This window comes from Nelusetta ayraudi, unplaced genomic scaffold (assembly GCF_046127955.1).
Source record: "Nelusetta ayraudi isolate G7.1 ecotype Tasmania unplaced genomic scaffold, CSIRO-AGI_Nayr_v1 ptg000128l, whole genome shotgun sequence".
NCBI lineage: Eukaryota > Metazoa > Chordata > Actinopteri > Tetraodontiformes > Monacanthidae > Nelusetta > Nelusetta ayraudi.
In genome coordinates this window covers 1,050,540-1,066,020 of record NW_027466178.1, presented here as the reverse complement: position 1 = coordinate 1,066,020, position 15,481 = coordinate 1,050,540, and the positions used below count along the sequence as shown (strand labels likewise).

The 15,481-nt window shown below is 47.4% G+C and overlaps 1 protein-coding gene across 2 annotated transcripts; it reads right to left on the bottom strand.

Moving 5' to 3' along the window:
- Positions 1-3,536: 3,536 nt before the first annotated feature.
- Positions 3,537-15,253, bottom strand: arhgef15b (Rho guanine nucleotide exchange factor 15b). 2 transcript variants are annotated; one of them, XM_076050692.1, is made up of 15 exons: positions 14,747-15,253; positions 11,389-12,456; positions 11,227-11,278; positions 11,005-11,072; positions 10,262-10,518; positions 9,348-9,508; positions 8,962-9,114; positions 8,614-8,743; positions 7,477-7,551; positions 7,161-7,253; positions 6,623-6,777; positions 5,719-5,868; positions 5,553-5,638; positions 4,668-4,772; positions 3,537-4,366 (listed from the first exon to the last, which is right to left on the bottom strand). In XM_076050692.1, the coding sequence occupies exons 1-15, from the start codon at positions 15,153-15,155 to the stop codon at positions 4,203-4,205; spliced, it is 3,126 nt and encodes a 1,041-aa protein (XP_075906807.1). In that variant the 5' UTR covers positions 15,156-15,253; the 3' UTR covers positions 3,537-4,202. The 2 variants fall into 2 exon arrangements, with proteins under 2 accessions (XP_075906807.1, XP_075906808.1); XM_076050693.1 differs by lacking the exon at positions 14,747-15,253 and adding an exon at positions 14,500-14,720.
- Positions 15,254-15,481: the final 228 nt, after the last annotated feature.

Below are 15,481 nucleotides of genomic sequence, written 5' to 3'. Positions count from 1 at the left end.
TTGTTCCACCAACGACCAACGGGCTCTCGCGAGCAGGGGGCGCTGGCGAGCTTGTTTGCGAGGTAACAACCGTTTAGTTGTGGGTTGTTGTTTTTTTGTTGTTGTTTTTTACTCGTGTGTTTTATACCTGACCTGCAAAACGTGTGCGTCTCATCCAGCTGCTCTGTTGTAACACAACTCAACCATTAGAAGCGACGATGAGCAGCAATGTGAGTTTTTTTTCCGCCTCTTCTGTCCAAACTTGACTTTGTCCAAACTGCCAGGATGACACCTTCCTTCCTTCCTTCCTTCCTTCCTTCCTCTCCTCAGAGCTCCTCCAGGCCTCCTCTGTCCCTGCCTACCCTCTCCAGCAGGACCCTGCAGCATCCCTCCTTCTTGCCGCTGTACTTGAGTGCGGACCTGGAGCTCAGTAACACGCTTCCCAAGAACCACACAGGTGACTTGCACCAACCTCGGCTCTCTGAGGTTCCACACCAGGCGGTGGGTCAACTCTCTGACTGGTGCGGCCACAATGGGTTTTAAAATGTGACAGAGGGGCCCAGAGCAGCAGCAAATTGGTTTGAAGTATGGAGTATTTAGCTCTTTATTAAAATTACTCTGAAAACACAGAAAAAATGGATGAAATACAGCTATTTTATGACTTACTGACTATTAATATAATTTCTTCAAGTTCGGCGGGCTGGGTTTAAAATCTTGACGGGCCACATATGGCCCCCGGGCCGTAGTATGCCCATGCCTGTTTTAGTGAATGTTCCACCTGACGTGTCAAGTCTGGTCCCCAGTACCATCCATCACACATGCAGAGTTCTTCTACACGGACCCCACCCTGAGCTGTGGCAGGAGGATCCCAAATGCAGTGAGCGAGCTGAGGGTGAGTGCAATCACTAGACATCTTCAAAGAAAGGCTGCTTTTTAAAAAAGTATTTTGTGCATAATTACATTGTAAAATCTCTCGATTTATAAGCAGTTTGCTCTCATGGACAAAATGAATCCATTCAGTCAAAAAACTTCTCCTCAGCTGTTCCCATCAGGGGTGGTCACAGCCAATCATCTGCCTCCAGCTAACCACATCCACTGCTACTAACTAACTTAACTCCATTTCCTCCTTCATCACATCCATACATCTTCTCTGCTCTTCCTCCAGGCTTCTTCCAGCCTTCTTCTATCAACTGTCCCTCCTCTGGACACGTCCAAACCCGCCTCAGTCTGGCCTCTCTGCCTTTATCTCCAAAACATCTGCTCTGTCCCTCTGATGCCTTCACTCCTGATCTTATCTGTTCTGCTCACTGCCAAAGAGATGTTCGACATCTTCATCTCTGCTCCCTCCCCCAGCTACCTTTGCCAAATACAGGTGACAGGTGACAGATTAAAGAGTTGATGAGCTGGTTGAAGGAAAATAGACAGCGTGTTTTGGGGACATTGAATGTTCCGAGTTCAAGTTTGCAATAAACCATATTGCCATGCAAATATAAGTGAGCCTCTCAGTTAAAGCTCTTACATCTGTCTGATCAGTCTGAATTGTCAACTCACTGTCTGGGGTCTACATCAAAGCTGTGTCATGTTTTTTTTTTTTTATCATCACAATTCCTATTGAATATATAAAGATGGAAAAAGAGGTTTTGTGTTAAATATTCAATGGATATGGAGGAAAGATTTCTGAAATGGAGAAGCCCTGAATTTCTTCTTGACAGACAGATGCAAACCTTTTTGATAGATCATCCCAGTCTGTGGTGGTACAGTAGACCACGTAGACCACAATTCTGTGGTTTATTTCATTGAGATTTGCTGTTTGTGTCACAACACTGACCTATCTGTAATCGTCTCTACGCAATTTTGACATGACTTCCCACTACACTTGAGGAAGTTTGGAGTCACAAATGATGAGTCGTCATGATTCATCTCCTCTTGTGTAACCTATTTGTTTTGATGTATGTCGTAGACCACAGAAGACACAATCTAATTGCTTTATACTAAACTTCATAATTAACCATCCACCGGAATGTTAAATATGTCACACAGAATCTGCAGTGCAAACCTTTGCTGAAACTAATACGTCAACTCAGCTTAAAGAATAACTTGGCAAGATTAGCAGCTCAACACAAATGCAACACAGAAACGTTGAAATACATTTTTACTAACAAGTGTTGCAAGTGACTGGATGAATGGAAATGCTTTTGCAGGGCTCCACGTGTATTTATTTTTATCGTTATTTTTAATTGGACAAAATTAATAAATTATTTTACCTAATTTCAGTCAGCAACTCAGGACTCAATAAATATTCAAAAGATGTTAAAATATTGTAGTTGCAACAATCAGTCATCCTGAAAGTTTGTTCTGACAGACAAATGCAAAACTCTTTGTTCATATTGAATCAATCCTGTAGATAGAGAGAAAACCCGAGCATGGGCTTGGCAGAACATTTAGAACAGGAATACAGGAGTGTTTGTTTTTATAGTTGTGGTTCACAAACCACTATAATACAATATGGATACACAAAGAAACAAGGCTGGATAGCAAGAGTTGGTAAATTGATGAGTTCAGCCAATAATAAATTATTCTTATATACGTGATCATCTGTGTGTTTTCTGATGTTTTCCTCAAACTGCACCTATGTCCTTGCACCAGGTTTCAGAATGCTTCCGGCTGAACACGCCACCACCCATTATGTCCGCCTGCATCGCCCCACCAATCCGTGCGGACCCCTTCAGATCTGCACTGCACCACTGCAGGGATCTGGGCAGCAGCACAGTGAAAGTGAACCCCGTGGTCCCTCCGGCTCAGCTGTGCCAGGTCGTTGTCCAGCTCAGCCAGGATGAAGACCAGGCCATCACTAATCTCCTCAAACTGCACCACCAGGGGCCGCCACCGCACAATGAGACCATCGATATGTCGCTAAAGTACCCCCATCAGTCCACAGACCCCGGCTCAGGTGTGATGCAGTCCAGGAAGGCCAGGTGCTGGTCAGTCCAGGAGATTGAGGCTGCAAACACCCTGAGTCGCTTTGGCCTGATGGAAAAGGACCAGAACCCGGAAGCATGGACGGGTCCACCTCCAGATCCTCGGTCGGCCCAGAGTCATGGCGAGTTTTCAGGAGGCAATGATACTGTTCGCCTGCCACTTTGTGAGAAATCCTTGACTTTACCTCCACCCCGGGAGTGGCGGGGTTATTCAGAGAGGGAGCAGACGCTGTCAGACTCTGAGAGAGACGCCCTCCAAGCCCTGCAGAGCCTCGGCGACGTGGCAGCAGTCAACTCAGCCTTCAACCTTCATTCCTGATGGTGTTTTAGATACTTTTAGACTACACTGGTGACATTGTTCCTTCCTTGTTTGATTTTTGTGTTACATTTCAGAGAATTTCTTAAATCTTTTTTTTTTTTTTTTTGGAGAACAAGAATTAATGTAAAGTGTGTTTTTTCTTTGTTTTGCATGTTTTTGCATTTCTTGAGTATTTGCACATTTGCCTTTGTACTGTATCAATGTTCAATAAAATATCCTTTGGCTGAGCCAAGCCTCTGTTGTTCAAAAAAAGGCACGCATTATTAAAACATATTTTATTAAAAGCACTTTGACCTTTCACCATCTCAATATTTACAACTTCTTCAATATTCAATATGTCCCGTCTCCATTTTGCAAAAGGCAGCAGGGGGCGCTGCTAATCCCATGATACCCAGTTTCACACAGTAGTGAGCCAACTCCAGAACCACCATCACACCAGAAGTGCACGCAGAGAGGAGAGTGCCGTGTGTACCGTGATGCAGACACAAGTGTTGAGTGATTTTTTTTTTTTTCCTTCCATAAAGGCACGACTTTTTCAGTGTTCTGCCTCATCATGAACAAACCGTCCAGTGCAGAGTTTGCAGCGTGCACTGTGGCTACAACACAACAACGTGGTGATTACAGAAACAATCCAAAGCTATTTTCTACGATCAGACAGGAGGGACTGGAACCTATTAGCTCTGCGGCAGGGGGAGGAGTCGTCATGCGCTGAAAACGTCCAAAAGAATGGTCGCATTTTTTAAATTGCACGTCGCCTCCTGCCGGCGTTGCTCCAAAATCATAAATAAAGGTGAGGAGTGCCGTTTTGCAAGTTCTCCGAGTCGTCCATTCCGGTCCCTTCGAAGCTGAGGTACCACTAAAAACATTGAGTTTCTCTTTTGTCTTTCAAAAAACAGCTTGACGTGAACGTCCTCCACCCACTCCTTCTAAGTGATGGTGTTGTTCTTGAAGACCAGGCTGGCGGCCCGCATCACGCGGTAGCGCTCCCGCAGGTTTCGCCGCCTCACGTGCTCATTAGTGATCTCGATGACGTAGCTGATAGGGAACCAGCCCTTCTGGCCATCTGACAGCCGGATGCCTTCATACAGGCCTGCCAGATAGAGGGGAAAAAAAGAAAAAGGAGGGCGGGTGGGGCGGGGAGAGGGGAGGCGAGGGAAAGAGGAGGAAGGAGGATGTTGGGAAGAAACAAGGGAAGATTGGAGGTTTCTGTCTCGTTCATGCAAGAGAAACAACTTAACAAACTGCTGAGGGTGGAGGTGGAGGCAGTTCCAGTGATCAGGGGATTCACACAAGCAGAGTGCAAGGAGGGGCCGCGTTAGTGATGGAGCATTAATGTGGACTGGTGTGGGGTGTGACGGCGCCAGTCTGTCTGTAGTCACGTGACCTCTTACCCTCGTTGGTTTTGCGGATGATGTTGACGATCTCAGTGGGCTCGAGCGTGAGCTCGTCAGCCTGCTGGGCCACGTACTGCTCCACACACTGCACCTGCGGACAGTCTGGCCACAACACACACACACACACACACACACACACACACACACACACACACACACACACACACACACACACACACACACACACACACACACACACACACACACGGCTGTCAGAAACAACAGACTTAAAACACACACACACACACACACACACACACACACACACACTCCAACACACAGGCATAAACCCCTTGCTGATCTTTGCCTGCTCTCTTTTTATCTTGTCCTCTTCCAGCTTTCACCTCTCTCTCTCTCACAAACTTTTGTAGTCCTATTAAAGTTGGTTTGTCTGTAGTGTCCTTTATCTTGCTCATAATAGTGCAGCTTACATCGATAAAGTTACACATACACACACACAGACACACACACTGCATTTTCATGACCCCTAGAATTGCGGGAAACCTACATATTGCAATAAAAAAAATGGTCATGGAAACACCTAAACTTGGCTAAAAATATGGCTAAAAGGTTTGGACGCTCTCCTGAGGTGCTCTTTCGTTATAAAGGTATACTGCAAAAGTGTCATGGAAACACTCTTTTCGCATCAACGACTTACGGGAGAAGACGTAATATTTTTTACAAGTAGTGAAAGAGACATAACCATTCTTGACAGCAAACAAACGTAAACAAACAAAACAAAAGCAAACGTGAAACTGTAATGTAAACGCAGCGATTGACACACACACACACACACACACACACACACACACACACACACACACACACACACACACACACACACACACACACACACACACACACTGACAGTGCTCCCCTCACCCCAGTCCTCGTAGATGACCTCGTCCTCGTCTCTGTTGGGGTCCTCAGGGTTGGGGAAGGCCGCCATCCACCTTTGCATGTCCGACCTGTGGACCAACACCAGGTGAGTGTTCTGGCGGCAGACTGGGCCGCTGGTTGGGTCAGTCGGTGTGAGCGAGCGACTCACTTCGAGGCAGCTTTGAGCAGCTTCTCCGTCATGCGTCCGTGGTGGTTCTCCAGCAGGGTGAGGCTGAAGCAGTTCTCACTGGTCCCATCCATGGACTGCACCTGCACCAGTGAGCGGTGGGCGTGGTCCAGCACCAAAAACCGCTCTGTGCTGCTCCACACACACACACGCACGCGCACACACACACACACACACACGGACACACAAGTATTTTTTACTGACTCATAATGCGGATATGTTTTTTTGTGTCCAGCAGCGACCTATCTGGGACGTTCTCAATTCACTTTTCATTTCCTCATGAGGAAGTTTGGAGTCCGAAATTATGAGTCATTGTGATTCATTTCCTTCCACATAATCTCTTGTGTGTAGTAGAGCAAAGACACAACGCAATGGCTTCATGCTGAACTTGAAACAGCTTCATGATTAACCATCCACCGTAACGTTAAATATGGCACACAGACGTAGACCATGGATGTATGTATTATAAGAACTGGATACATATAAGAACGGGCTGGCTATATGGCGCTCTCCAGAATTGTTCTGATTGGCCAAATCGATAAAACTTTTTCGGCATATGCGCTGGGTGAGCAACTTCATTGAAGTGAATGAAGTGAATGGGCCGCCAGGGCCACTCCGGGAGGCTGATGCAGAACCTGCGTGGCATATTTCTTTAAGCTGAGTTGACTAATACGTTAACTCAGCTTAGAGAATAACTCAGTGATATTTACACTAGCCGGCACAAAGACAAAACAAAACATTTGCGTACATCATATTTGCCATACACGGAAAATGTAATTCATTTTCCATTATCATTTAGGGATAATTCTGCAAATTATGAGACAAAGCTTGAAGGACATTTTTTTTTTTCAGTTTTCAGACGGATGATCAGTTTGGTGCGCCTCACCCTTTCTTGGCAGCGATGATGAGCAGATCGTTGAAGAGGAACAGGTAGATGGGGACAAACTTGAACCTGGTGTTGAACAGAGTAGCTCCCTTGGCCAGTTCCTGCAGCTCTCCCTTCTTCTCCAGGAAGCGGGTCTGGGAGATGATGGGGATGGCCTGAGGACAGCGACAGAGACGACGTGTTGCATCAGACTGCTGATCAATGCATGACGTATGTAAATGTAAACATGTAGATGTATTTAAATAATATTATTGTGTAGTTGAGCTAGTTGAGTTATTATACATTTAAATAAAGCTAAAAGCTAAATGAACAGTCGTGGACTTCTGCTTTAGCTGCTGTCCATGTGGAATGTGTGTGTCTGTGTTTGGGAGGGTCAGAGGTCGTGATGGCACATGATCCTTGGTTAAATCAAGTCCTGGTCCTGATGTTGGTGGCGAAGAAGAAGCGATGGCACATCAGGACCATCAGGACTGCATGACGTCGTGGTCATCACACCACCAACACCGACAGTGAACAATGTTCACTGGGCAAAGCCTACCTTGAGCTTATCAAACTCCAGTGTTTGAGAGATGCTGATCAACTCCTCCATCTGTCTCATCTTCCCAACCTGCGTGTTGCACTCGTCAATGATCTGTTTGGACCAAAACAAACAAGCTGAGAATGTGTTTTTCCTCCCTGTTTTTCCAGCAACGCTGTTTCTATTGTCTGCTGGTCCTCGGTCGCAACACGGCTCGCTGTCACTGTGGAACTCGGTCAATAGGAAGTCCTTCAGACAATGGCCTTATGTCACATTCTGCGGGTGGAATGATGGCAGTTTGTCGTCACGGGGTGTGAGGTGAAGAGTGAGCGCTCACTTTTGAGACAGAAGCCAAGGACTTGGAGGCCGTCTGCTCCTCCGCCGTCCCCTCCTTTGTCCTCTTCAGGATGTTCTGGAACAACAAACAACAACTTGACGGACAAACACCATCAACTAGGCACATTTTTTCCACCTTGATGTGAGTGATAGAGGTGAGGTGAGGTGAGGTGTCCCTGTGTGTTTGCTGATGGCAGAGGGGAAAGTGAGTCTGACACTGGAAACATTCCACAAAATAAAGCACGGCAATGAGCTGTGACTGGGAACTCTCAATGCGCTTGCATGATGAGAGGCGAGGGTTCAGTTCTGTAGAATGTCCTCATGCCTTTTTGTGTGTCTGTGTGTGTGTCTGTGTGTGTGTGGGAGTGTGTGCATGCACACTTGAGGAACTGGTCTAAAGGTTGTCACACCCTCGAAAGGATGACAAACATGTTAGATGTTGTTAAAGGTTGTATTTTATTAGCTTCTCCTCTGCAGTCTTTACTTACTAGTCGAAACAATATCTCTCACACACACACACACACACACACACACACACACACACACACACACACACACACACACACACACACACACACACACACACACACACACACACACACACACACATACACATACACACACGCTTTTGGAGTTTAGAAAGAGAGAAGACAAAATAAATATTGTATCTCTGCTGTTCAACTACTGCAATGCAACTCTTCAATTACCGTACAATAAAATCAAATCAAATATTAAAATTCGGCACAACCCTGTGGACCCCAATTCAACCAGAGGGACCAGATATTTGAGTGCGAGTGTAAAAGTGCTTCAGTGCTACAATGCATTCAGTAAAGATGTAAAGTGCTGCTTTTATTGCACATTCTCAATTGCACAAAGACATACAGCAGGTGTGTGATTGCACACGTCGATAATATTGCACATCGCTCGATACAAAAAAACCCACAGCTTTGCAAAGCCAAAATGCTTTGGTGATAAGATATAAAGTGCTAGTATTATCACATGTAGCCCAGAAGCATAAACACTAAAGTGCTTAGTGGGTCACACAAAGGCACTATTGGCTTCACTGTATCCCTTGTTTCGAGCAAAGTTAATCAACACTTTTCTGAAATATTTGTGCGCTTCAAAACGACGACTTTACCTCAATCAGCATTTTGATGCGAGTGATGCGTTGGAAGGGCAGCAGCAGGAAGGACATGAAGGGGAGCCGCTGGCACTGCGGTGACTCTTGCAGGCGAGTGATGACGGTGGCAAACTGCACGTTATTCTTCCTGGACACACACATTCATTCACAGTCATGTATCTGAATTCATTTCAATCGTTTGAGTGAGTGAGTGAGTGAGTGAGTGAGTGAGTGAGTGAGAGAGAGAGAGAGAGAGAGACAGTTCTATTACGTCAACTTACTGAAGCTTTTAGTCAAAATGCCACACAAGCAAACAGCAAACTGAAGGGATTAAAACAGTAAAAGCTTGGAGTTTGGGTTAGTTACATGAGCGAAGTGAAGGTCTTGTCCTGGTAGATCTGGTTGCGCACGTAGTCGATGTACGCCGGGAAGTTGTGCTGGGCGTGGTAGTGGATGATGTCGCAGATGTCAGAGAAAATGAAGTCCTCAAAGATACGGTCCTCCAGGTCTTTCAAAAACCTACAAAGGAACCATGGAAAACAAGCAGATTGACCCACAAACCTCTGGATGTTCCCCTGCTGACCTCACATCAGGAAACAACACTTTACACAGTCCCGTTTCCTTCCCATCGCTTCTGTCTTTGTCCCGCCTAACACTCGACCTCGCCAGAGTTCATCCCATAAATCACGCTGCCACTTCCCTTCTGCCTTCATCTCCCTCCACCCTTGCAAGCGTCGGCACCATGCTCTCACCTCTCGCTCACCTCCCGGACCCGCAGGATGTTGGAGAAGAGAGTCTTCTTGTCTCTGATGATGATGGTCTCCTCCAGGTCGCGGCTGTCCAGGAAGTGCTCCGTCAGAACTCGCAGCGAGCGAAGGTAAGACGCCTCCGACGTCAACACCTCGAACATGCTCTGTCAGCGGGGAGGTGACAATGTAACCCAGCATGTCAATACAATGTCAATATCTTGCTTGCTCCTTCTTAGTCTATAAATATTTTATTTTATGTCTTTATTTCTTCTTAGTCAATATAGTCACAATTTTTGTTAACTGTATCATTGCTGTTATTTTGCAAATTTCCCCAATGTGGGATTAATAAAGTCAACATTTCAACTGTTGTCCCTTTGCTACTTTCACTTTCCTCACATTCCCGTGGAAAATATTAGAAGCCAAGATTTTTTTTTCCCTCCATCAAGAATACAAACTTCATCTTCATAAAGTACCAACTATTAATATTATATATTACATCTATTATTAAATTAATATTACATGAAAATCAAATGATGTGCTCTTACTGTCATAAAATTACTACTAGTTCTACTGCTGCTGCTTCTCTCTCAGGACTGTGCTACAAGTTAATCTGAGCTCCATCCGCATTAAAATATCATCCTCGAGTTTTAATTTTTCAATCAATTGATCCTTTGAAAGGTCTGCGTTGGAAAATGATTAGGTCAGTGCCTGGAAAGGCTCTCACCAACGGGCTGAGATCAATACAGACTGCGAGAAGCGACTGATACGCAGCGGCAGAGTGGACTTGAACTGAGAGAAAAGCATCATGTTGTGACTTTGCGGTGTGATTGAACACCAGATGCAGCCACTCCTCTTCTTCCATTCCTCTATTATTGATTTCTCCTCATGTAGCGCCCCACCTCCTCCTGCTGGCTCACCTCCTGGTACTTGCACTGCTCCGGGGTCAGCTGCTCCAGCACGCCGCTGTCCCGGACGGCTTGCAGCTCCTGCCACAGGGTGCTCTGGCCAGGTGATGGCACCGGGCTGCCCCTGGGGGCGCCGTTCCCAGGCCCGGCCACCGCTCGATGAGGCCCCCACTCGAAGTCCACGCTGGTCTTGCTGATGTTGCGGCAAACTGTCTGCCGTCGGATCTCCTTGGTGATGACGGTGGCGCGGTAATCTTGGTACAGAGGCTCTGAGGGTCGACACGACAAACATCAACACAGTGAAAATGCTAATAAAGCCCAAAAATGAAAAAGAAATCATTGAGATTATCAAGACAATTCATAAGAAAGGTAGCAGGATAGAATATATTTTAGGTTGACTTCATTAACTTTTCTTGTAGTCTGAAGCTGCGCGTCATTTTAATAAGACACAAGAATGTGCAGGTTTTACTTGTGGACTAAAACCCACAATCCCAGATGTGCTAAAGCACATTGCTGCCACCGTAGAAAATAAACACGATAACTCGACATTATGAATCAAGTTATAATGTGAAAATGATCACGTAAAAACTTATAGACATAGATAGTCTGACGTTACAACCTGATACTGAGCCCTGTTCTTTTTTTTTTCTAGGGTGGCAGCAATGCGCTTCCACACAGATGTATAGCTAAGTTGCTAATAATAATAAGAGGAGCCTCTGACTGGATCCCGTGAGGGTGGGAGGGGCCAGGCTTACCGTCCTGCAGCCGGGATTCCCAGCTGAATGAACTCTGCCTCCTGAGAGATTCCCGCTTTGCCTGCAGACTGAGTGTGAAGGACAACAACATGCTCACAATATACACAGGAAATACTTGATGATTCTTCTTAAAAGATCAATTCAACATTAGGTATATGATGGTAGACACTGTCCTGAATGGCCTTTTAGGGGCGGATAAGGCAGAGAGTGAAGCTGACTCACCGTTCATCCCCTGCGTCCGCCCTCGGCTCTTTAGTTTCACCTTCATCTGCTTCTACATAAAGTAAACAACACCTCTGTCAATCAGTCCTCATTGAAACCTATTCATCCTAAAAAAAAACTCATCTCAGTCGGGCGATAATAATGTTTTGTTTCTGCACGAACCCTTTCTGTGTGTGAGCGACTGCACCGAGGCGGTGCTGAGCCTGCGGGGGTCGGTCTTGTGTGGTGGGGGAGGGGCGGGCCTGACGGGGCTGACGGCCGTCGGCGTGGTGGCAGTGGTGGTGGCGGCGGCGGCGTGCTGGGGGCTCAGCCCGGTGACACCGACGGACCTGCCGGGGGAAGAGGGCCGCAGCGCCTGCCACTCCTCCATTGTGGGCTGAGGCAGAGCGATGGCCCCCCGCAGGGTCGGCGTGGGACTGCGGCCCTCCTGGTTCAGGGGCCTCCTGGGTGGGATGGCAGGGGGCTCCTCCTGGGGGCTGGGCAGGGGCTCCTGGTGCGACTGGAAGTCGGAGGTGGGGTCGGAGGTGCTGTAGGACAGCTTGGAGCGGCGGGCCGGCTTGCGCACCTTGATGAGGGGGATGTTCAGCTCCTTGCACGCTGAGGGGGCGGGGGTCTTCTTGGGGAAGGGGGTGAGGAGGTGAAGAGTGGACTCGTAGATGCTCTCCTCCTCCTCCTCCTCCTCCTCCTCCTCCTCCAGCTGCTGCTGCTGCTGCTGGGGGGGCTTGTGGTCTGCTTGTTTCGGGGGCACGGGGGGAGACTGGCTGCGCGTGACGGCGAAGGTGAGCGCGGCGGGGGGGCCGGGGTCAGAGCGCCTCCTGTGGTGCTCGGCCATCAGGACGTCCAGAGATTGTTGGAACTTTGACCTGCTGGCCTTAAATGATTCACTGTCATCACCGTCCACAGCAGCGTCTCCGTGTCCGTCTCCGTCCACCACGTCTGCTATCTCCACCTCCACCACCACCTCTTCCTCCACCTCCTCCTCCTCCTCCTCATAGTTCTGCTCCTGCTCCTCCTCCTCCTCCTCCTCCTCCTCCACCTCCCCCTCATAGTCCTCTACTTCCTCGTTGGTGTCCACAGGCACCCACACCAGCTTCATGCCGGGCCACTGCTGGTGGCAGATGCAGCTGCAGTCCTGCTGGCAGGAGGAGCGGAGACGACTGCTCGGACTTGGCTTCTCCCCCGCTTCACCTCCACCGTTCAGCTGGATCTCCCCCTCCTTCCCGTCAGGCTCTGCAGCAAATAAATGTATAATAAATCAGTCAGGAGTTTTCAAGTTTTAGACGACAGACTTTTAAAGCAGCATTAAAAACGAGGCCAAAGTGTGGGACGGAGCCATTTTCCTGTCTCCCAGCGGACTCGCCCACTTCTTTTCAAATGGACTGTCAAGTCAGCAGTTCACCAGCGTGGAAAAACAGGACATCTACTCGTGATGCGTTCAAATTTTCATGAGGAGTGTGAACAAAGGGTCAAATATTGACAGAAGGAAATGGATGCAGCAGAGGGGTGAGAGGAGAGAGTGCGAATGAAAGTGGAATTGAACCAGTCAGAAACAAAACCTTCACAGAATTATTATGTATTTACATTTCCTTCTTTTTCCTTCAGCAAATATCAACTGCTCTATGTTACTACAGGCGAAAACTTCAGAATTTATTTTTGCAAGGTTTGTACCATTTTGTTGCATCACTGTTTGACTTCAAAGTGATCAAAAGCCACAGTGATTAAATCCTGTTAGTAGTCTTCAAATGCAGCTCCTAAATGTTGTCCTCTTACAGGGAACCAAAACCAGGAAGTGATGGCAACGTTGCAAACACAGGGAAGAAACACACACGCATTTCTCTCCAGTCTCATGACAAGTAAAAAAAAAAGAAGTCAGATTTGCGGTGGCTTGACCAGACAAATGAGGAGATTGTGACGCAGCGAGGAACGTCACGTGTCAGTGAAGCACAAGTGGAAGAAAACTTTCAAGTGAGTTCAGTTGTTGAGTCATTGACAGGAAGACGGCCGTGGAGTGGATGTGCACCGGCTGGCCTGCAAGCACAAGAATGAAAAGCCTGTACAGACACATTGCTGGGCGCGCACAACCACTGACGGAACCTGTTTCACACACACAGTCGGGTGAAACAAAACCCTGACTGCTCACCACACTCACGCACGCACACAGACACATGGACGACACTTGTTGGAAGTGACAATACATAATCCGAAAAAAAGAGCACCTGAATAAGTAACCTTGTGTGATGCAGTATTTTCTTTATACAAACCAGCCGTGTCAAACTCTGGCCCGCAGGCCAAATTTGGCCTGCAGCGTAATTATATTTGGCCCACGATGCCATACAAACCCACTACTAGAGCTGGCCCACCAGTATTATACAGCACACGCACTGCTAATACTTCAAATCCCAGAATGCTGGCAGTCGTTCATTGAAGGATGTTATTATTTTGACTTAATTGGTTTATTGTTGTTATTTTATCTTGAAATGTATTATCAGCTGTAAAAAGGGTATTGTTGAAATTTAACTCAGAAGGCTGCAAATAAAAAAGAGGTATAATATTTTTTTTCATTTACATTTTAATTTATTTTCAGTTTTTTTACTTGAAATTAGATTTTTGCGCGGGTGCAATATTAAGTTATTTATCGTATTGTATGAAGCGTTGCTTGCGTCATATTCAAGTGTTGAAGCAAAATTTATTTGCACCCATATGAAAGGTTCACTGTCATATCTGGAGGAAGATTTTTTTCAATAAATATCAGTGTTAAATTTTGGCCCACTGTGTATTGGACTTTGACACCCCTGAGTTATAAACACACTTGCACGAAGGGATCAGGAGAAGTTTTATCTGCATGGTCTTGGTTTTCTCCTATAAGAACGTTTGTATTGAGCCGCTTGTGTGTGATGGTGTTACGTCGCCCTCTCCACCTGCAGAGTTGCTCAGGGTGATGCTCAGGGTGATGCGGAGGTGCGAGCTTTTATGAGCATTCTAACCTTTTTTATTTCACATTTCCTGCTTTGTTTAACGCAACGCCACTCAGCACTTTAAAGAGCACGCACAAACTCCTTCCTCCTTACTGTTTGACAGTCAAACTGGACAGCGTTGAAGCCGATGCGTCACTTTTCAATTTCACAGTAAAATCCAGCACGTACAAAAACAAAATCCAGCACAGTTCCAATCACTGACTTCCTGCCTGAACGATTCTACCTGCTGCCATTGACAAGGTGGCTACGCGTGAAGCGTAAAAAAAAAAATTAATTAAAAAATGAGGCCGTTTTTTACGAGGGCGCCGTGGTTTCAGGCTTCTGTGACGCTGCTGAAACGCGCCCACGCCACGCCTGGTGTGAACTTGCACACTGATTTTAATGGCTGTCGGCTGTTCCGCAGATGCTTTTAATGCAAATCGGGGGTCAGAGTGGAGAGAAAAATAAAGTGTCAAACACACATCAGCCTCATCAACCTGCCACAGAGAGATGAGAGTACAGGACATCAGTGAGCAACAAAACATATATTTTGAACGCTGGCTCACCTGATCGTCCACATTCCACACTGACAGCATCTTCTAGCAGCACCTTGGGCCTGCGACTCCTCTTCATGGGCAGCGGAGGCGCCTGCTGCCCCTCCAGCTGCACGGGTAAGCTGGCGCGTCGTGGCTTGGGCTTGACCACCGGCGGCCTCTTGAAGCGTTTGGAGGAGATGACCTCCACCAGCTCATCGCCGGGTTGCTCCGCCCGCTCGCTCTGCTCCTGTCGACTGAACTTGCTGACGATGCTCTTCACCTTTCCCTCAGAGGGCGCCGTGACGCTGTCACAGTGGTCCGGGGGAGGGGAGGTGGACGGCTGCAAGGAGGGTTTAGGCGGGATCTCCGGTCTGGACTTGGACTCGGGTTTGATGAGGACTGGCGAAGGGGCCCGCTGGGGTCCCTCCTGGATGGACATGGCTGCTGGAGTGGCTCCCTCTGCTGGGCTGGGTGTCACTCCCAGCCCCGGCTGCTCAGAGGTCAGGGTGTGACGACAAAAGTCAATGAGGTCATCATCTAAAAAGAAAAGAAAGGGAGAGTGTGTCAGCCCTTTGATAAAGAGTGCATCAGGATGGCTGCTAGCCGTTCACTTTATCAGGAAAGGAAGTCCTTGTGATTTCAGAATTAATTAAAGCTGCAAGCAGCGTTTGCCGGACTGAGCCACCATGGCCGACGCGACCCCCGATGACGCCCGACCCCTGTCGACGCCCGCAATTGACCCCCGTCCTCTGCCGACGCCCGGCG

Bases quoted from the DNA above. Each gene is read 5' to 3' on its own strand.
- arhgef15b (XM_076050692.1), bottom strand. From the start codon at position 15,155: ATGTCCATCCAGGAGGGACCCCAGCGGGCCCCTTCGCCAGTCCTCATC. The intron at 11,279-11,388 runs GTTCGTGCAGAA...TACTTTATGTAG, and splicing joins GTCGCTCACACACAGAAAGG to AAGCAGATGAAGGTGAAACT. The intron at 10,519-11,004 runs GTAAGCCTGGCC...GTCGACCCTCAG, and splicing joins GGAATCCCGGCTGCAGGACG to AGCCTCTGTACCAAGATTAC.